At 29.8% G+C, this 24252-nt stretch overlaps 2 protein-coding genes and 1 long non-coding RNA gene across 5 annotated transcripts in view; 2 read left to right on the top strand and 1 right to left on the bottom strand.

The window, feature by feature from the left end:
- Positions 1 to 7416: 7416 nt before the first annotated feature.
- LOC111027293 (26S proteasome non-ATPase regulatory subunit 7) lies at positions 7417 to 8858 on the top strand. The gene is made up of 2 exons (XM_022305618.1): positions 7417 to 7567; positions 7814 to 8858. The coding sequence occupies exon 2, from the start codon at positions 7818 to 7820 to the stop codon at positions 8760 to 8762; it is 945 nt and encodes a 314-aa protein (XP_022161310.1). The 5' UTR covers positions 7417 to 7567; positions 7814 to 7817; the 3' UTR covers positions 8763 to 8858.
- Positions 8859 to 16712: 7854 nt separating this feature from the next.
- LOC111027315 overlaps positions 16713 to 24252 on the bottom strand; it is a 61014-nt gene continuing 53474 nt past the window's right edge. Inside the window, exons 2-5 of the long non-coding RNA XR_002603766.1 lie at positions 17845 to 18055; positions 17341 to 17430; positions 17089 to 17249; positions 16713 to 17021 (exon numbers count right to left, since the gene is read on the bottom strand). This is a non-coding gene — a long non-coding RNA (uncharacterized LOC111027315). The remainder of the gene's footprint in view (positions 17022 to 17088; positions 17250 to 17340; positions 17431 to 17844; positions 18056 to 24252) is intronic.
- The window catches only part of LOC111027299 (GTP-binding protein Di-Ras1-like), a 55431-nt gene continuing 52107 nt past the window's right edge, over positions 20929 to 24252 (top strand). For all 3 annotated transcript variants that reach the window (XM_022305653.1, XM_022305644.1, XM_022305625.1), the window contains exon 1: positions 20929 to 21196. The gene's annotated coding sequence lies outside the window, so the exon portion shown is untranslated. The remainder of the gene's footprint in view (positions 21197 to 24252) is intronic.

Here is a 24252-nt window from a genome sequence, read left to right as displayed (position 1 = left end):
ACATACAGTTATTACAGGTACAAATACAATTTAAAAAAATAATCATGATGGTATTTAAGCTCGAAATTTATTTATTATAAACATTGGGTTTTTACTTTTTAATAAATAAATACTTGAAGCATTTGTCAAATAATTTTAACTCAGTTCGTATTTTTATTTAAAAATATTTTAACGGGTTCGACCGTTTTAAATACCTAGTTATATTTTCACGTTTTCATTAATTTAATTAATAATTATTAATTAGTTATTCATCAAACCAGTGTAGTATAAATAATGTGCAAATATGTATATAATCAAACTGTACATTTTGGTCATATTTAGGGTGTATTATACATGTAATAATATTTGGCTGAATATAACGTTTATTTATTTATTTATTTACAACGTTCTGCTCATGTCGATAAATGTATGTATAGCAATATAGCACATACGTCATACTTGTGCCTATATTGTCCTTCGATGAAACAATCGAAATTATTCCTATCGTCGATCAATTATTTTTAACGTAGGTATAATAATATGATATAATAATGTCTGCGAAACAATTCAATTCATATCCTATATATTTAAATACGCCTTTTCCTACAGCGATCATCATATTATTATGTGACATAATATTATATATTTTTCATGTTACCTCACAATGCGGAAAATTCTTCGTGTTTACCCATAACATTATTACTACTATAGTATTATTTTATAACCACTAGTTAGGTATATCCACATACCTACCTATATATATATATCATGAATATAAGTATATTTTTTTGACACCGCTCACCGTATCATTACGGTTTTGGCTTCGTCCGCGGCATGGAGAGTTGTGCATAACATGTCTACGGAGTACCGGATGGCCGCGCAGTGCATTTCTTACGTTCCTATATAGGTATTATATATATATATATATTATAGTAGGTATAGTGTAGAAGCTTTAGTAACAAATGATAATTATATTGTGTATAGTGTATGCAGTAAACATAATATACTCATAATAGCACAACATGTATCTTATAGCTACGTACGCTTCAATAACTATTATTAAATCATCGAATAGCCCAGTTGAAATTGTAGGGCCCGAGGCACGATAGTAGTTTAAACATAATAAATAAAACCTATTTTCACAAAAAGTGTATTATTATTATTATTATTATTATTATTATTATTATTATTATTATTTTTAAAACCTTTGATGTCATTGTGTGAGCAGGTAATGGTAATCTAATACAAAGTAGACATATAATTAAGTGTTAATAAAATAAAATAGTAATATTTCAGTTCACGTATGAAAATACGATTATATCAGCTGATGAAAAAAGTTGCGGAGCTATCATATAGTTATTACTAATTATAGTTGTTATTATAAAACCGTAAGTGAAATATATGTAATTTCTCATAAAAGTTGTACAATATGTATTATACTTAAACTAAACATTGAATGTTGTAATTCAGGATAATTCAAAAGTCAGTGCATATCTATCTATACATATACTTCAGTCTTAACCATCATTAAAATATCACCAAACATAAACTATAAAAACGACTGGGTATAATATGATATTTTTTTTTATTTAAAATAAAAGTTGTCTGCCTTTTTTATGAATATTTATACAAAACTTTTAACGCTTTTGTTAATCACAGTGTACTCTATAAATAAAACTTAATTACATTTAATACTAATGTCTTTTAGTAATAATAAAAAAAAAGATCGGCCTTTTATACAGACAGTTTTTATTTACTTACATTTAGAGCATACATTTTGAATTATCACGGTATCTAAAATCATATTTAACAACATTTATTCATTTGTTTTTATATGGTACCTACTACCTATGCATATAATAATAATAATATTATATCATTAACTGTACCTGTCATGTATCTGCAAGTATATTTAACTAAAAAACACACTTACTAAAGCATTGCCTAATGATTATCTGTAAAAGACCACATCATAGTACCTACGTCATTGGCATCAATAGCATATTTGCATCTACCTAAAACTATTATAAATATTAGATGAAAAGTATTAAGTACCTTCCTACTAGAAAAAGTAGTAATATTAAATAACAATAATACCGGTACCCGAGTATTGAGCAGAATTCGGGTTATTATATTATACTATTATACAAGTATCAAATAGATAGAGTGGGCAAGTACTCGACTAATTTATTTTTGTATGCTCGTCTCTTCTCGGCTTCTATTGAGTACTCAATTCCATCGACTTATATCGAGTACTCGACATATTATTCGATCTTTTACGAATACCCGTCCTTTTATGAGTAGATACTCAATCTTTTTCGAGTACCTGCTCCACTTTTGAACTCAACTCGACACAAAAAAAATAATACCTCGGCCTCAAAAAAACAATATTTGCCCAACTCTAATTATAAATATCTTCTCCCACATTTTCGATCCACTTGAGTTATTTTTTCTTTAATTTCCTTGAACACCAAGGCTGACATTATTGTAAAACAAATAAGTACATAATATACTTCATCACTCAACTCAAAATCTAAAAAATAAATCTGGGATGTTGCTACATGGTGCCCTACAGTGGACCTACCTCGTTATTGTAAAGAATATGTTATTATGTTAAACTGGAATTCAATGATAATATACGTAGTGACGATAAATTGCAAGTCCTTACAAAGAACATTTTTTGAAACGTTACAACAAAATAATTTAGGTCAATAGATTTCCGTTAAATACCATAAAATCAATAGTGCCTTTATCTTTTCAGATTTATATGCTTTTATTTAAACTTAAGAGCAACGTTTTATCAATTTGACAATTTTCCGGTCTTAAAATATTAAAACTTAAAAAGTGAACAAAATAATTTGCAAATTTCTGTGATTTTGTCGAATTTTGACAAAATGTTAACTTTAAACGATTATAAATGAAAATTGATTATGTATTTCGAATATCATAAAATGTCTTCTACTTATACTCAATGATTCAAGAAGATTCTCGCAATCAATTTAATAAAGGATGAAAATCGTTACCAATAATCTAAAAAAAACTAAAACAATTTCAAACACATGCACACTCTTTATTGTACATTGTACGACCACTACAATTATCATCGCTCCGCTCAGAATCTAAAAAATATATGTACCTACATATTCATCGATGGTCATTACCGTTTACTCGTCAGGTATACTTCATTAGTATTGACTACGATGACCATACAGATTTATACAGATAGGATAGGACTATCCGTCTCAGTCTATAGAGGAACCTATATAGAAGGTATAAGATAGACTCGCGGTAGTCGGTGGTTCGTCATCTCTGTATTCGCACAGTAATTGCACAGTAATTCTATTAAACATGCAATAATATGCGATGTACTGATATCACATTATTATGTTGTTGTAGGTACATTATATATATAATATATGTACAGTGTACAGTATGAGTACATAGTGTAGGTATATCATTATAGGTGTAGTGGCATATAGGTGGATAATGTAATGATTCACGTCTTCACGCCATAACAAGCATCGCTCTGTTGCATTCGCGGTGTCTCCTCGAACAGCACACGACCAGCCGTCTGATAAAAAGAAAATGTCAGTGTAAATGTTTGCGAGCAAAAAAAAAAAAAAAAACCCGCTAACCTAAATACCTAATAAAATGATAATATTGTCTATAAATATATAGCAATGAAGTAATATAACACTGATAATATACACGAACATCGGTCGGCGCTGTTTTTTTACGACACTGACAAACAACAACAACAACAGCCGCTGGGTGTGTATAGTAAGTTAGTTACGTGTGCGCGCGTAACGGTTAGGATTCCACGCATAATACCACCTAGAGGCGCCCGTAAAAACCTGACTATTATCAAAATAATATAATATGTGTTATCTCCCTCCACGCCAAATTAGGTAGGTTCGTGTAAATTATTTTTTGTACGGTACCTATATAATCTTATATTATAATAAACCGTTATCTCATTGTGAGTGATGAGGATTTATCGATACCTGTGTAATAACACGTATGTTGGTGAAATGTGTACAGTTTGAAATACATCTTCGCGGTTAGGTGAGTTAATTTCAAAGCAATCGGTGTACGATATAACATAATATATAACGAGTAAGTGTAAGTTATACATTTCACGGAAAAGGAACCGTTATTCGTTATTCAACGTTACAATAAATTCGCTGCGTATAGTCGTTGAAAGTAGGTAATACACTTAACCCGAACTTAACCTACAAAACTATCATTATCTTGCGAAATATTTACGAAAGACATTGGGAAAACATCAAACTATTAAGTTTAACCATGTACGTCAAAGTGTAATCATTTTTAGCGACTATTATTAGTTCTAGGTTTCCTATTTAAAAACACTGTGAGTTATATGAACTAAGGTTTGACATTTTAACGCGAGTAGTAAATAAGAGGATTATTAACGACAATTATTTAACACGCTTGAACTTGCACAACATTACTTTGCTCAACTATTTTAAAATTATTTTTAATTTCATTTATTTACACACGATGAAAAAAAAGATAGTATCCCGTAGGACGGTATTTATAAGTACCTACCTCGTCAATTATAGTCGTGCGGTCAAAATGCAGTCCAAATGAATATTATCATAGATTAAATATACTAGTATATTTAATCTATGATATTATGCACTATGTGCCTATTACTTGTTATCAGGTTTCTAACTTGCTCATATTATATCATTACGGTAGCATAATTTACTATGAATTTGTATAAAAATTAATTAATTAAAAAAAAATTATTTTAGCTGGTTTAGTGGAAAGACTGAGTAAAATGTTTACCTCGTGCGAATAAATGTGTTATCGGAAACCACGGCACTGGCCAATGGTGAGCAACGTTATTGTGGTGCTCGGTGGTAGAGCCGTGGATTCTCCACGATGCCATAATTTTATATAATTGTAAAGGCGATGTAATCATATTCCTTGAAAATAAAATGTGTTTAATTTTCATTGAATAATTTGTTTTTCTCATTGCGCTACATTACATAAAGTATAGAATGTGTAAAAATTAATTTTTACTAGGTATCAAAAATTGGCATTTTTTTTATTTGTCTAAGGGGTGGTTAGAGTAGCTACAAAACAATTTGTGCCGACATGTGAAAATGCCGAATAACTCTATGCACTACATATTATATTATAATATTATTATGTAAATATAAGTCCTAGAGAAACATTAAATAATTTCAACGTTTACCACTCGTGAGAAAACAACGGTTTGATGCATGGTATTAGTATATATATATGTGTGATTTCTTAGCCATGGTAGGTATATGCACGCCTATAGTACTTACACACAAAGTTCTGTAGAGTGCATTAGAAAACACTGCACCGTATCTGAAATATTTATGCACAATTATTCATTGTACAATTTATGCGTGAACACGAGTTCACCAGACTCGTAAATGGTTTGAGTTTCGTACCTCGCTCCTGAATGTAAACAATAAACATAATAATAATAGTATATCAACGAGATATTATCGTTATTTATATAGTATATAAACTTCATGAGGCAAAAATGTCACAGTACATACAACTTTAACTATTTCGAAACATTTTTTTTTGTCAAACTATCAAAATTAACAATTAATAACTAAAAAGTACAATATAATAATTAATAATGTTATAATATTATTAAATATTAATGTAAGTAATGTCGTCGTATATATTATCACACATTTTTAAATAAAACAAATTCAATTTAATCTGAATCATTTTTAAGTCAATATTTTCATTTACAATATGGTCAAATTGTATTTTCAATCGTTACAAAAATACAAATAATCTGCAAAAATAAAAGAATGAGCTACGACTGACAAATTCGTAATAGACGAAAAGCTAAAAACTATGACAGTTAGAGACTTGAAATTTTAATAGCACCATCACACGACCTTGTAAGAGTGGCACTGAGATAGATTTTTTCCCAAAACGTGAATTTTAAAGAGATTTACAGGAATGTTAAGGCTCAAGAAAAACAAATATTTGTTTGCTTATACAGGGTTGCTAATACTCTCTATTGATTACAGAAAATAAAATAGTTATTTCTATTGGATATAATTCTATACCTGTATATTATATTTAACCAAAACCACCCAAATTAATGTGTTTAAAATCTGTGTAGCTTACATTATTTCAAACAATATGTCTTTATTAAGGGGCAATATTTAGGCAATATGGGGTTTCGTTGTTGCCGCCCATGGCATTTGTGTAAGTCGTCAATGATAAATGATTATCATTAGTGTGAATGTGCTTGCATGCGGGTACCAGTCTACTCATGAACTGTGTATCCGCTCACTGATTATCAACAGCTTGAATTTTCGTTAAAAACACGCTTTACAGGAAAAATTCTCACGCATTGTAGAGTGGTCTAGATTGATTGATTTTTTTTCGTCGTTAGAAAGAGGACAACTTTAACAGGGTACATCGGACTTCGATTTTTAAATTCAGAGCTTAACAATATTATAATATAAATAACAAAAGATTGTGAAAATTGACCATATTCAAAATCGTACTAGGTATATGGTTTAGAAATAGAATTTTGAAAATCCAAGTCTAATGATCCCTGTAAGAAGTCTGCCCCCCCCCACCAAAAAAAAAAAAAATTATATCAAAAACTGATCACTTTATATCAGTTTTTTCAGTAAGGCATTGTTTTTGAGAAAATAAACAGGTCACGTGCAGGCTCCTCAAGTGAGTCTAAGACGGTGTAATTCACTGGCATAACATTTGTTACAAGAAAGGTCATGCAATATCAGCCAGTAATAAATAATAATATAAGATAATAAATAGTAATAATATTAAATGTTTTCTGATTATGTCTTATTAATTAGTGTCTTCAGTGTATTTTAAATTTTTCCTTTCAGATTTATTCTATTTTTTACTGTTTGGTACAGTATTGTTATGGATAAAAAAAATATTATATAGATATTAAAATATAATACATTGTACATGCAATTATACAAAGAACTTACAATAAAATAATACACAGTATGACATATTTTTTAGTATACAAACTTATTATCGTAATATACCTGCACACAAGACTTACATGTGTACACTATAGTAATAAATTGCCTATTCATTTCGCCTTATAAATAATGTGTAATAACCGCCAACCGGCTGAAACAACAACGACTAGATATTATAATAATTAAATTACCTACTGAACTATAACCTAAACTGTGCACTTATTTTCAGAGTTGTGTTTATATCTACAATTAATTCGTAGTGCCGTTATGAACATTTAATATTTATATTTTAATTAAATTTGAAATCTCTGTTGTGATAGTGGTTGTCCCCTTGATGGAGTTTTGCCGGTTTCAGAATTCAGATGTTTTCTTATCCCAAACAGCATAGATAGCGTATTTTACTTCAATTTTGAGGTTATTGTTGTTCCATTTAGTATTATGAATTTATGCTTGTCATTTTATCAAAAGGAACTTGGACGTTGTTATTTGTGTTTGTCGTACTCGTAGTGTACCAAAAATTATAAATTAATAACAATATTGTAACTTTTTTGAAAATAAATTCTGAAGAAACGCATACATCGAATACTCTATAAGTAAGTTCAGCTTTTTAAAATTTATATTCACTTACTAGGGATTTGTCGGGGTATTTGTTAATAAATCTTGTTGTTTTGATGTGTTGGTAAAAAAAAATTTAGTTCAGTCATGTACAGAAAGTGTATAGTATTTATTGTTATTTTTACTAATGTTTTTGATGTAATGAAATATTGTTATATCAAATAATACTGAATTTAAGAATCATTATTTTTGTATGTATTTATATAATTTTTTTTTTTTTCCAGAACAATGTCGACAAATGAATCGCCAATAGCCAAAGTGGTAGTTCACCCTTTGGTATTGCTGAGTGTTGTTGATCATTTTACCCGGCTCGGAAAGATTGGCAATCAAAAGCGAGTAGTAGGTGTATTACTTGGTTCTTGGCAGCAAAACAAAGTGCTTGACATTTCTAATAGTTTTGCACTTCCATTTGATGAAGATGATAAAGACAAGTCTGTGTGGTTCCTTGATCATGACTATCTTGAAAATATGTATGGTATGTTCAAGAAAGTAAATGCCCGTGAAAAAGTTGTTGGTTGGTATCATACTGGTCCTAAACTCCACCAAAATGACATTGCTGTGAATGAATTAGTACGCCAGTACTGTGTAAACAATACTTCTGTCATGGTAATTGTTGATGTTAAACCAAAGGATGTAGGTATACCTACTGAAGCCTACCGTGTTGTGGAACAAATTCATGACGATGGATCACCGCCATCAAAGACATTGGAACACATTGCTAGTGAAATTGGAGCGGAAGAAGCTGAAGAGGTTGGTGTTGAACATTTACTTAGAGATATTAAAGACTCGACTAGTGGTTCCTTAAGTCAACGTGTTGCCAACATAATATTTGGTGCTAGAGGACTTTATAAACAAATGGTCGATATTAGGGATTATTTACAACAAGTTGTTGATGGAAAATTACCTGTTAATCACCAAATTATTTACCAACTGCAAGAAATATTTAATCTGTTGCCAGATGTAGAAAAGGATACCTTGGTTGCTGCTATGCACGTTAAAGTAAACGATCACATGCTGGCTGTATATTTAGCAACCACTATTAGGACCATTATTGCATTGCACAATTTAATCAACAATAAGATTGCTAACAGTGATGATGAAAAAAAACAATTAAGGGAACCAGAAGAGAAAAAAGACGAAGTTGTAAAGAAGAAAGAAATCAAAGCAAAATAGGTGGATAATATGGTTCAATTATATAATATAATTGTAAATACATAATCTTAACAATATTTTTTTTTTGTTTCAAATGCAAACACATCATATAACATATACATTTTTATTTTATTAAAATTATTTTGTTTTCGACAGTCTTTGCATATTGGTATATTTTTCATTACTAATTTAAATCTCCTTGTTTAATTTTTATTATTATTATTATTAAATTTCATAGATTAACTAAACCTACAAAAATTACTTTAGAACCAAAAAATAAATATATATATTTTCTTCTATTGGAATCATATATTATGTTTATAATTTAATATACAATTATATTTGCTTAGATTGGGTATTTTATAAGTTCAACTAAATATAATATAATTCATAGTGAATAAATAAACAGTTTTAATGTAACAAAATAAAATGCAATTATATTTATTAGCATAATCATTAGACAACCAAGTTTAAGTGAAATAAATAGTATTAATTCAACATATTAAATAGGTTTATTTTAAAATATATAGTAATAAATGTCAATACATGTAACTGTATGATTTTTTTAAGGTAGTATAAAGGTAGCTAAACCAATAAAGATGAAGTTAGGTTTTCAAGTATTGTAAAATTGATTATAATTTATTTTCAATTAATTTTATTTAAATTAAAAAACCAATAAATATTTTTTTTATTTGAAAATATAAAATAATATAAAGTGCCTTCTTTTTAGTTTTTCCTGTCAAACTTAATTCACTTCTCATATTATACTTATTGTAACATTTTGATGTATTAAACATTTAAACATCATATTTTTAAAAAAATAAATAATTAAAAATGTGAACATTTTGAAAAATGTATCAAAACATTAAACACAAAATAAAACTATATTAATTGATGTACCTACTATTCATGATTTGTAATTTAAGTAAGTATTGTCGTTTATATTTTATATTGATTATTAAATGCAGCATATCAAGTATCTTAATATTTATGCAAATTATATGATAATACAATTATTTATAAACATCTTAATTTTTAAATAACTTTTGTTTGTTAAAATTAATTCTTCCAAGTAAATCCATAATCTGAAAAAATGATTTATTTAATATTATGAGTAAAATGTTTAAATGCAACAAAATTAAAACTTAATGTTAAACCAATGTCTTATTTGAATAAAAAATTACCAATACTAAAATATGATGTTTCCATTGTATAAAATATATTTTCAGGTAGAATGCACAATTTAAGAAAGTTGAAGTATTTGCTGTGAATCATTATATTGCATTAGAGTATTATACAATTTAAAATAGAATAAGTGACTTGCGTAATACATAGTAGAACAAAAAAGTATTGAGATAATACTAAAGTTTTCGTAAAATTAAAATGAGTACTTAATTAGATTAATGTAAAGTTCCACTGATTCAATAAAATTCACAAAAATACAAGCTTAACTTATTTATTCCAAACTTATATAGGTAAGTAATTCTAACACTAATTGAGAACATAATTTATTCACAAAAAAAGATCAATAGGTACTATCTTTTTAAATAGGCAGGTATCAAATAATATATAAAAAAGTTATTATAATAAACATATACCTGTAAGGTAGATCATATAAAAATCAAGCAAATCAGTATCATTTAAAAAATAAGTAACTATAATATGAGTAAATCCGAGATATAATATTTTATAATGTATGACTATTAGGTTTAATATTATATTTTGTATATTTGTTTTCACTACAGCTACTCTCGTCTGCAGAACTGTTTTTATGTACCGTAAGACCTTACTATACTATATTATTGACACATCTTAAAATTATATATATCTGACCTGACTTTTGTTACAAAGGGCTTGAAGTAGGTACCAAAATTACTGTTCATTGTATGTCACATGAGCTCCAAAATTCTGAAATGGTTAGGTAATTACCACAAGCCACAGCTATGAATTTGGGCAATTCATTTAAAAATGAATACATAAAGGATCAACAGGAAAACAATTTGAAATTATTTTTGAAAAAATTAAAATATGTACTTAAAAATAAAATAACTATGCAAAGGGGGCGGGACAGATCTAGAGAGGAGTGCTTGGGTGCTAAAGAGCTTGGAGCAGTTTTGATTTTTTTTTTCATGAGAAGTAATATTATTCACCATTATTAGTACACTTAAACTTAAAGCGTTGTGTGCAACACTGCCACTCGGTAGTTTTATAGGCATGGGACATCATGCATTACATTTTATGATTTCATGACTTATATAAATTCAATCTAAGGGCTACTGGGCTAGTAGTAGATTCAAAATTCAAATAAAAAAACTTCTTGTAAAGTAAATTTTAATTTATTCTGGTATTCGAAGAAGTGAGTTTGGTAGGGTAGCAGTGTAGCACTGTACAAAGAAAAAATAGAAATACCTAGTTGTCAATTATAGTCATCTAATTTGTTTGCGTACATTTAAGCATTCAACTGCATTGTTCCAAACAAGACTTATCCAGTGTTATGGACAATTTAAAAAATGCCATAGATTATAAATGTATTGGAAAATATTAAATAGGTACCTATATGAAATTATTCAGATGTAACATTTGCCCAATTATTTAAGACTGCTACTAAAAAAGCAAATTGCTAGAAGCAAGGAAATCAAATACGTTTTCAAAGTTAAGGCTGTTGCAATCGAGTCGTTTTTTCGTGCATTTATTAGACCAGGGGTTCTCAAACTTTTACAGACACTGTACCGCTTTTTACCAATACAATTTTTTGGGTGCTCCTTCTAGGTTACTGTTACTAAAATAATGTATAAAAACATATTTTTTCAATTTAAATTTAAAGGTTTGTTGGCCAGAATCGTACGCCCCTAAAAAATGTTGAGTACCCCCAAAGGGTACGAATACCACAGTTTGAGAACCACTGTATCAGACCAATAATCGTATGAATAAAATAATAATATTATATTATTAGGTAGGTATTATACCTATACTTATAAAAATACTAATTTGTGTGATTAAGTGATTTAGTGATTTACCTAATTGCATACCTATAAATGTCTATAGAACCTATTACTTATTTGATTTATGTATATAAAAATTATATTAATTAATTTGTATAAGCTTCATTATGTTATTATATTTGTAGGTACATAGGTAGGTACCTCATTTCTCCCTTGTTTTACCTACATAATTCATATTAATTACTTATTTACGAGGTTATGATATTTAAATATTTAATAATACGAATTATACAATATAATATGTATTACATACGCAATACATTTAACATTTTAACATTTAAACATATTATATCAACAGAATGTTTAAAATACAAAGACTTCAGGAAAGAAAATGAGTTACCTGAGCAATTATTCAAAATCTTGAGACTCGGTGAATAGGCGAACACCAACATTTTAAATTGTTTGAAAATGTCAGAAATATATAATTTAATATTAATTTTTAGCAAAATATCAAAAAAATAAAAATAAAATAAAACTGCAGCTTAATAACCATAGCCGTTGAAGCATTTTGTTCAAGAAAAAAAAAAGAATATGTATACAACAAAAAAGTATTTATTAAATGTATAAGTATTACGTGAATGTTTTTGTTTTAAAATATATTCAACTAATAATATTTTAAACCTATAGTATTAAAGTTATTACTTTAATTTTAAGTCATTTCCAACATTATCAATAACTGCACATGTATTCATAGTAGGGGGTTATCAAAGGACAAAAACTGAAATTTATATTTTTACGGAAAATATTAATATATATTACTGCACTGGCGGAAAACAGGGAGATTGATTGTGGCTTAAAAGTAGATCAACCTATATATATATATATTTTACTTTCAGATGGATTAATATAGTTTCCGTCGAACATCATCTATCTTACAACAATAGCATTTAACAATGATATGAAAATGGTGAATATTTTGGCACATGCGCATTGCGTTAATTCAAGTAATGTCTATAGGTGGAACTATACAATAGGTGACTAGGTGAGTATATCTTTTTATTGAAATATTTTATACTTTTAACTGATAATATTCGACATATTCTGTCTTATACCCTGTTGAAAATGTAAAATAGTTTGTTGAACGATTTACGTAACTTATCAATATTTTGGCGAAAAAATCAAAAAACCACCCATTCGTGTTCAATATTTCGCATAGTTTCCACAACTTTTTTAACGTTTTTACGACTCACAATTGTAATGTTTTCCGTAAAAACAAAACAAAAAAAATCACGTCAACCCTGTTAAACACACAACTCCTTCGCTTCGCTCCTTGGAATCTATAGTGATATATATAACAAAAACTATAAACAGTTATACATTTATAATATAGTTTGAACTTCAAACACTTGACGTAGGTACAAGTACAATATTGAATATTATACTCCAGTCATTCAAGGTGAAACATAGCTATCGAAGTTCAAAGGACTTTATAAAATAGGTACTATGAATTTGTAGCAATTATTATTCATTTCTGTGACATATATAAAATAATTTTGCGATCGTACAACGTCATCGTTAAATTTATACTCAGAGATAAGAGATGGGACTGTGAACTGCATTGTCGTTTAAATACAGCGCTTTGAGATGTTCGGTAGGGAACGACGATACTTTGAATTACATATTGATTTATTTATGCCCATATTGGATATGTTACATTATTTTTATGCAATTCTAGGATTCACGGTTTTATCTCCCATTCGATTATTATTAAACAAAATAAGAAATCACTGACCGATTTAAATATAAAAAAAAATAACAGCTGATACTTCGACCATTCGTAAATATTAGATATAGGTATACACTGATCGATTCTAAACTAATAAATAAGGTCGGTATATTAATTGCTTATAAAAAAAGAATTATACTTTGTAATAAGTATAATTATTAATTATTATTGGAGTAGATTATATGAAGATTTTAAATCAATTGTAGTTGAGTAATTGCAACCTAATCTGCACGTTATAAATATCGACAGTTATTGATCATTGACAATAATTATTGAATTAAAATGTTATACCGTGTGACGTAAAGGTATATAACAAAATATGGACAGGCCCAAATTATAAAACCAACAAAGAAGAAAAATGGATGGATGTTATAGGAAATGAAAATCTGTTAAGAATATTAGGTATGTACTAGCTGACTGTCCCCTCCGGCCTTGTCCGCAAAAAAATTGTGATTGAATAAATATTTATTTTTGAGTGTAAACCATATTATATTTTAATTTATAACTGACCCGCCCGCCGTTGCCCGTCAGACTAGCTTGTGATTATGCGAATAGTATATTATTAGATAGGCAGTCTACCTGAGGAAGATTACAGACCCCTCGAGCAAAGGCGAAAATCAGGTGGGCTCAGTCCCCCAAAAGTCCAACAGTTATTGTGAAGAGGCAAAGCCCCCCACAATTTAGGTTCTTTCAAAAAATAGTAGCCCCCAATATTTTCAATTGATTTCCGTCTAGGTGTGTATGTACCGTAAGTGTATTATTTAACTCTAAAGTATTAACTTTTGTTGGATTTCAATTAAAAAAATACAATACCTGCACCCAAAATTGAAATTTTCACAAATAACTTTTATTCATAGCAAAATTAACGTTTTTCGGACTTTAAAATATTTTTTTTAAAAATAATTATTTTTTGTAACTTTTAGTTTAGATGTTGCTGCAGGTGGGATCATGAAAGGGTTAAATAGTTATATATAGTTGTATTTAATTTATATATACTATATTATCCAATATCCTCTAACTTTTAGCAGACAACTTTCGAACAATTATAGTTAGTAATACAATTTTTACCAAGTTATGTCTAATAAATAATAATTGCAATTGAATACAAAACAACCATATTATTATTTTGTTAATTTTTTTGCTAGATAGGTGGTGCACTGGTACCACTGTCATTTCAACGCCACCGCTTACAGAAACTTTATCGGACTTAATTTATGCCTAAAAACCTTCTCCGCTATGTACTTTTTAATTAAAAAAAAGATAAATGAAATAAGTAAAAGCGTTCTCAAGTGATGCCGTGAAAAAAGGAATAGGATCCATTTTATAAATACCTATTACTTATTAGATAGATAGATATGTTATTAGTATGATTTAAATTTCAAGTCAATATAACGATATGACAACGTCAACTGATTTTAAGTTTTTGCGAAATTCAAATGATGTGTGAAGGATCGTCATCGGCGTTTTAAATAATCAAGTTATGGTACTAATGATTACAATACCGAATACAATACAAGAATTATCACAGATTATATTTTAAAAATGTATAGTTAGGTAGATCTTATTATACGAATATGAAAATGTTTAGAACCACTACAGTTATTACACTCCTTACTCCTTAGGATTGATTTTAGTGAATTAAGTCTCCTTTAAATAGGTACCGATATTAGTCTTAATATGTAGGTATAACTTTATAAATCTAAACAAGTAACAACTCCGTACGAAGGAAATTGTATTCCTAAATATATTATATTTCTTTTAATCTCCGTAATCTGCTGATTATCAATACCTATCAATAGTTATCAAAATTATTATTTTTGATGTTATTAATTTATTATAATCTGTGTTTATCTCATAGTGTCTTTGTCCATAAATATTAATAAATAAGAAGTACATTTGTAGTGAAATAGTCATAATATTATTTTTTTGTTTTCTTTGTTTTCTTTTTAATTATTTGAAATTTATTGTTATGTTAACTACCGCCATGTTAACTATAAGATACTTAGTATAACACGAACTCTTGCATAAGATTTTTAGTATTGTATTATTGTAATTAATTTGTATTGTTATGAAATGATAATAAATGTGAATCTAACATAGGACATTTTGTAATTTTTACTTGTTTAATGTTTTATGAAGTGTATTTATATTTTGTTGTCATCTTATATATTTGACTATCGTCTATCATGGATAACCCAAATTACAGACCATACTCAGGAAAATTTAAAAGTATATTATATACTTTTTGTAAGACTTGTTAAATTAGGAAACAATCAGTGTTGAGTTCAGATAAGTAGTTTTTTCATCTAGGTAAAGATAAAGATAAAAATAAACTGTTCTGAAATTGACTATTTAATAAATAAAGGGTAATCATAATTTATCTAGTAAAAAGCAGATAAATATTTAAAAAAATTATTTTAAATTAAAATTGTATTATATTTAAAAAAAACGTATCAAGCTTATTATCGTGTAAACAACAATTTGTATTTTTTAAGGCATTTGAAATATGTCTCGATTTTCAAGTGTTACTTCTATAATTTACTTTTTGACATTTTATGTCTTATTTACTTTGCCACATTAAAATAAAAAACCGTAACGAAAAAGTTTCCACCAAAAAGTGCCCACGAAAAGCGTTACCTACTACATTGTTAAAGTGTGTTGTGTAGGAAACTAGGATACGTCATGTTTTTGCTTTGGCACGTAGAACCGAAATGCGCAACGTTACATAAAGCGTTTCGAAACCGCTACGAAAAGAATTGTCATGGGAACAAAAAATAAAAACGAATCGAGGACTGAAAATAAAAAATTTATACATATAGTATAAAATAATAATAAAATTAAAAAAAATTGTATACCAATAGTAGTCGTGTCTTTATTTTTTATCAATTACCCAATAAATATTATCTAGTTACGTGCTACATATGATAGCAATTACAGAAAAGACATAAATAGTGGTAGGTACTTTATTGCAGACTCGAATGAAATATGTTTTCTTTTTTTTAATGGAATTTACATTTTCCTAAGACCAAAGAAATCAAAATGCATACTATTCCATGGCTATAGCATGCAGACTGGATTGAACAGACATACAATTATGTTAAACCAGGCGGATAACAGAAATACCTGACAAATTAAATAACTTTTGGTTCTAATTAATTTTTTTTTTATTGAAAAAAACAAGTAGGTAAGTACTTTTATCTGCGGAAACGCTGCGAGCGTACCTGCGTACATACCGGCCGTCGTTGCTGGCTCCCGGATGGGTGACCATCAGGGATTTTTAGCAACGAAATTCTTGCCACACGCATGTATATGTGTTCCAACCAACCATTCGCCTCTAAAAAACAGCTAATGATCATAGTTGCCATTATTTAGTTCGATAAAAAATAATAATATAAGAATATTATATATGGTTAGTGGTTACGTATCACTAACCACTGGTATCCTTTGTACACGGCGTTTTGGGTAGGCTATTTGGGTACATCAATGACGAGAGTTCGTTTTCAAGTATCTAGCTGAATTTCATTTTTTCATAATATTTTCTAAAAATGCATTCTAATAATAAAATTATTATGATATATTTAACGACGATGACGACCAATTTTTAAGAACTGTGACTTACACAACTTTGTTGATTCAGCCACGTCTAAATAGTAAATACACATTAACAAAAAAAAGCCTATAATATTGTATGCATTGAACAGTTGTGTGTACTTCATTCCATGTGCGAAGAGTCTGGAATATTCTTCAAAACTAAATCTATTTAGGGTTGATCGATATGTACTAAATTGATAAAAAGATTAAACCATATTAGACACCTTATAGTTGTTGTGTTATATTCCCTTGACGAATCGATCTTCTAATTTATACGCACCCGTTTACTTTTCCTATTCCGATAAGAGCATTTGGACCGTAGGTATATTTGTTGACAACCAAAAGTATGTTGTAACTGAAGTTTTGACATCTATAAAAAAAAACAAAATATTATAATTGTATACGACTGAAATGCGTTTTACAAGACCGCAACGATGTATCGCATTCACAGTTGATACGGGTGACAGATGGTGTTTGAGGATAAATTTATAGTTTATCAACACTGATGGAAAACGTCACCGTTTATGCTTTTGTTGTTTTGTAATGCATTGTTAAAAATAATTAAATCCATAACTCGCCTTGAGCTTGATACAAGTATATTGACATTTAACATCAATTTCAGTAAGTTTGATAGTAAAATTAAGTATCGATGCAGTTATTTAGATTTATTTATTGGGGACTATGGTGTAGGTTATGATGATCGATGGAATTAGTTTCTGCAGTATTATATTTACTATAATATGCGTACCTACCAATTACATAATATATTACACTGATTAAATACCGTTAAAATCTTGATGATATTATATTGTATACCGCGACTGATTAGTGATTACTTAGTGTATTAGATCACCCAGCATTCCAATATTGATCAATGATCAGTATTCAGCACACTATCAGTATACTCGTGGCGGTTCAGTGCAGGATATCGTTTAAATTCGATATCTTCGGTCTTCGGATTTTTAAATTCTATTATTCTGTATGCGACTGCGAATCTACAAATAACATTATAAAAATTGATATTTTTAGTTTGAAAATTCACTTGTGATATAACTTATACAAACGATAATCGATAGGTATAAGTATTACCATGTATCAGACATGAATCTATATGATATTGCATAGGTACTATATAGTATTTATAATCAATTATATTACTACTATCGTATGTGCCGGTCGTTTAAAACGAACGCCAATATAAGCACATACAATTAAAATGTACCACTTTATTGCTGTTATAATATACTACAGTGAACACATCAAGCGTTCACTGCTGGAGAACCAAGTTTTGCTCATATTCCTATCTCTTATATATTATAGCTTAACCTAGTTTTGTGTAGTTTCTATATTTTGCTACATTTTGTTAAGGTTCACTAAAACGTATACTGGCTAAGAATTGATGCTAAATTTTCTTACATTTTACATAATTAATGTTTTATTGACCTAGTTAATAGTTTTAATCATAATGACGTGTATGTGTTGCAACTGGTAACAACATGTATTATGTACTCCGACTTAATGTACAAATTAATATGTATTATACATTATGCTTAATATAACATAATTTGTACCGTTTTGACAATACCGACACAATGTAATGATAAAATTATCAATTTTTAAATTTAAAATATCTCGAAAGTGATTAGACGTGACTATTATTTTCAAAAATTAATCGCAACTGAAATTTTTCACACATTACACGTCATCTTTAATAATATAAGACGGCGACATATTTTAAATGACCATCGATAATTTCCAGATGAAACTGTTTGAAAGTTTAGCAACAGCCAACAATGGGATTCAGATCACATAGGTACACTGTACACGTGTGAGACGTGAATATACAAACAAATTAGATAGGTTCTATAAGAATAAGATGTACCAAACATATCAATCACTACGAACTGACAATACCTTTTCTACGCATTTTCCCATTGGATATATTTGAATAAATCTAAAAAATATATCGAACACAAGAACAAATAGAGCATTTAGATTTTCGACTCATTCTTGGTACAACAGTTTAGAAAATTTAAATAACGTTACCATTACATTAAAAAATATTTGGTTATTGAAAAAAAGTACTTAAGATGCACCGAAAAATAAAAAGTCGATTTACCTTATTATAATCAGTAAATTACGAGAGACCATACATTACAATGAAAACCAAAGTGTCTATCACACAATATGTTATAATCATGCTCCGGTAAGTCGGCTATATATATATATATAAATACATTCTATCTTTTTGTTAATAATATGACAATTTATGTCGATAATGATATAATATGTGAATAATAATATGACTTGTGCGCGTCTTCCGAGTATAAATAATATGATTAATATTATATGGCCGACGTGCAGACTGTGGCGGCAATAATTATTAATTAATTTATAATTTTTTTATTTAAATTCTCTAAAACGAATTTCGAACGACTATCCTCGACAAACGCAATCGCAATCCCATTAATGCAATATTATGGGAATACGGTATTAATTATTATCTATTTTGCAGTAGCTTGTAACGAAATATTATGACGTGTGAGACAAGAACCGTGTCGTCGTTGGACTGCACATTTCCGCGGCTACCCTGTAAAAAAATTCACGGCAACGTCACAGCCGCCGAGTGTACGTACAGTGTAAATATCCGAAATATTATACACATAGGTACATAGAATAATGTATAGGTATGCAGACGGCGACGACACATACGTGGTTACAACCACCCCGCGGCCGCCGACCGTTGCATCAAGCCGGTACGTCGGGCGCAGTCGCTGACCACCGTCTCTGTTTTACCAAACCACACTACCACTCGGCCGCGGTATATAGGTACCTCGACCCTGAACCGCGGTGTGGTGCATGCTACGAAAGTACGCGTCGCTTACGTCGTACGATATGCGATTACGCCGAGTGCGTAAAATAACACAGACACGGCGGCGCCAGTATACACCGGGTGATCTTTATGTCGTAAGCCCTACGTCGTAAACTAGGCGCTAACTTTTTTTTCACATCATTAATTGCGGTGGTCGAAAAACAATATTTTTCTAATATTTTTCACTATTTTTTGCCATTATAAAATTTCAATGACGATATCATGCATTTTTAACGCCTCGTCCCAGAGTAGAATCATATCTTTTCCGATACCCCGCGAGTTTAAAAAACGAATTTTGGATTATAAGCGCTTACGATTCGTATGTATTTAAAGCTGCTTCGATAAGCCGAGTGTGGTGTTTGGGCGCAGAGGTGCCACACAAAAGGTAAGCGGTACACTACTCCTGCATACTTATCTTAGCTTTAAATACCCATGCTTAACTATAATAACATGATAATGACTAATGTTGTTCGCGATTTGATTTCTATAGTAGACCGAAAAACTCCGAACAATGTTCTGCTTCGGAATTATGTGAAATTAAACAGAACATTATGATATGCTGTCCATAAAATGAGTGAAAACCCGGTGAAAAAATACAATTTCATTCCGAAAACGTAGTCGTTTAGACTCGAAATTAGGATCATAATATCAAAGAAAAAAAAGAAACGTCGGTGTTTGCCGAACAACGACGAGCGCGTCTTGAGTTAAACGGATCACCCCGTCACCTACCCAGGTAGTGGTATGTACAATTACGGTGAAAAGGAGTACGCAGAGACCGTCGTCGCCACATCGCCGCCGGCGCCGGAGGTGGCGGGCCGGCACAACGTAACGGTTGTTGAGCCAGCTGCCGTGCCGCCGCCGACGACCGGCGGCGACAGAGCGGCGGTGGCGGCGGCGGGGGTGGAGCTTTTTGCCGCCGCCGCCGCTGCTGCTCCCCTCGGATTTCCAGTAAATTGGCCGCAGCCGTCCGCGTTCGCGCGCTCGCCGCCCCCCGTATCGCATTTGTTTCGCGCGCGTTCCGTCGCTCGCTCGTACGTTCGTCCTTATAATATTTCGAACTTGTTATTATATCGGTGCCGCGTCACGTTCACCACCCCCTCGCCAACCCCCGCCACGAACACCACCCCGCGGGCTCGCAGAATACTACAACTTACTACTACTACTACTACTACTACTACTACTACTACTACTACTTCCGCTACTACTACTACTACTACTACTGCTACGGCTATACTCGCACCGCTGTCGTCTCCTCGTCTCCGGGGTGAGTATTTATGTGTTCTATAGATATAACGTACGCAGCTGCTGTTGATTTTCGTGTGCACACTTAAAATATGAGCTTAAACGTAAACTCGATTTAAACTGCGGTTAAACCGTATCGGCACATTCACTATTAATCGGCATATATCAATATATTGGGTACCTAATAATATTCTAAGGATGATGATATTGTTGTATACATATATATATATATTATCGTGCTGCGACTAATTGAATAAAATGCCATTGGATTTACAACCAGCTGTCTTACGATGACTCTGTTGTATTTTTGACACTGTCGTTCGGGAGGTTTTCGCCGAATACAGGTCTAAAAAATTGTATACAATTAACCTTACAAATATTTTATTTTTTTGTAACCAATGGCAACCCTCTAGACAAACGAAAAAATATTAGTTTTTCACGCGAGCCAACAAATCCCCGCTTGAGCTCCTATTTAAAATACAAATTTTAGAAAATTAGCTCGTAGGTGCATATCCCCGGGTATGAGATTACCTACCTGTATGTACCTAATTTCAAAACCACGCACCGGTGTGATAGACACGGCTGTGCAAACCTTACACACACATGCACACACACAACCATCGCTTTTATTAATACATAGATAGGTAGCTATGTCGTACGAGTATTGTTAACATTTGGACGATGTCGAAGCACTATAATACCAGATAACAATATATGTCATATCATATTTACTCATCGATCACAGGATAAACTTTTTCACTAAACTATCAACCAAACACCGTGGAAACCATTGATCATTTTTTTTTTTATTACAAATTTATTATTATTTTGATCGTGGTACAAATTTGAGTAAGTATAAGGGAGCATGAATCGATCACATAATTAAAAGTTAAAGTTAAAATATTAGTATTTAAATACATGACAAGAATGGTTCCTATATGGATTAATAAAACTTTAACTGATTAGTACATTTTGGAAATACATTTATATAATAACTATTAAGATACTTAACTCTAAAATATAAAACAATAAGAAGGGTAGGGGTATTATAAAATATTGTACCCCATCGTCGTACTGTCCAATGTTCTTAGTCTAAAGTTTTCTTTTATGGAAAAAAAATAATACAATATATTTTATTAAACCATGCTATATAATAAATGAATAATTATAATTTATACATTTTATATTTAATACCAAGACTCAACTTAAGAACATTATTGTATTTAAACCAATTTTCTGACTGTTATTTTTCAAAAAACAAAAAAAATCAAAATATTTATTTTTAATTCTATATCAATAGACGAAAACTGCGTGTACAAGGCGGTAGATAATTCAAAAACGAACATTAGAGAATACTCAATGGTTCGTATCGACAACATTGTCCAATAAATGTTATTTGTTAGCATCGTCCATAATGTATAAATACCATATAGTATTGTAATATAACTCGAATTGTATACATAGTTTGTACCAAATACCAATGCGAAATAATATACTAACGAAAAATGTGCGTTGTTTCCCGCGCTATAGTTATACATTACACATTATCTGTAATAGTGTAATTAATGTACGCGAACGGTGTGCAATAGGGTCAATATTGAGCTACGTCCAGTTTTCCTCACTTTAATTTGTGCGGGGAGCTAATAGAAAGGAAACCAATATTGTTACACAGTTACACCTCCACTGTTTATATATAATATAAATATACCTACTAAATATAAATTCAGAAAGCACTGTAAGAATGCCCTGATGGCCACGGAGAAGCGATCGAACCCTTATAAAATGTTTATATACATTTTGTTTAGTCGAAGCGAAATGCTAGGTAGTCTGTTTAATTTTTAACATTAATTAGTAAAATCATCTTTATTTACGCATTATATACGCTCGTATCACTTTTACAATAGGTAAAATACCAATTCTATAATGATACGTGACGTGTTTGCAGTGACGGCTGTGAGTCTTTCATTTTATTGGAAGAAGTGGGAGGGTTGGTGAATATAAAATAATATAATAAATCGAATACATATGTGTTTAATCCGCATAATATGTTATACTTATAATCTATATATATATAGGTAAAGGATGTAACAGGAATACCTGCCAAATAAAAATAAAAAATCACACTAGATAGTGTTGAACAGTGTAAAAAAAGTACATAAAAACTATAAGGATAATAAATAACTTAAAAGATTTATTTACTTCAGGAAATTTTCAAATAGAATATTTTGAACAAATTGAGTACGTTTCAAATCAATTTACTCCAAAAAAATATTCATATTTGAAAAATCTATAAAAAATAAACTATAGGATGACTTTAATAAACATTTACCATCATAAACTCTCAAACATTGGATTTACAAATTGACTATTTTGAATTTTTCAAAAAAAAAAATTGAATTGAATTTAAAAATTATCATCTTTAACACCTAGGTATTCAGAAATAAAATTAATTAATGTTTTACTCTACATGAAGCACAAACGTCTATACATTACGTATTTACGTATGTTTATAAGCAAAAGTGTTTAAATATTGATTAGAACCAAAAGTTATTTAATTTGTCAGGTATTTCTGTTACCTGCCTGGTCGTATAACATAATTTTATGCCAATAAAGTCTGTACGCTATGGCCGTGGCATAGTATATATTTTGATTTCTTTGGTCTTAGGAAAATATAAATCCCATTTAAAATAAGCAACACTATAATATATACTTTTTATTAAACATATGTTTGCAGTATAATATTAACTATAGTTTAATGTTAAAACGTATTAACTAAGTGCTACACACCAAATTAATATGATTAAACAAGTTTTTGTGGGGTAATAAAATATTAAGGTATACTATTAAATTAACGAAACGTAATAATTATTTTAAAAATGCAAAAAATTGTAATAATATTGAAGCAGTATTTAACACAGAAGCAGCAATTAATAATTTAATTTAAGCACACCCTTTATTTCATATAAGGGAGTAGTCACAATAAATAAACTAAAAAATTTAGTGAGAATAATATTATTATAATAAATAACTTTGCGAACCAATATTGTTCAAATATGAAAATTACAGATTTGATTGAGT

Source organism: Myzus persicae, unplaced genomic scaffold (genome assembly GCF_001856785.1).
Source record: "Myzus persicae strain clone G006 unplaced genomic scaffold, MPER_G0061.0, whole genome shotgun sequence".
In the NCBI taxonomy this organism is placed as follows: Eukaryota; Metazoa; Arthropoda; class Insecta; order Hemiptera; family Aphididae; genus Myzus; species Myzus persicae.
The sequence above is the reverse complement of the archived record's forward strand: the minus strand, read 5'-3'. Positions and strand labels throughout refer to the sequence as shown.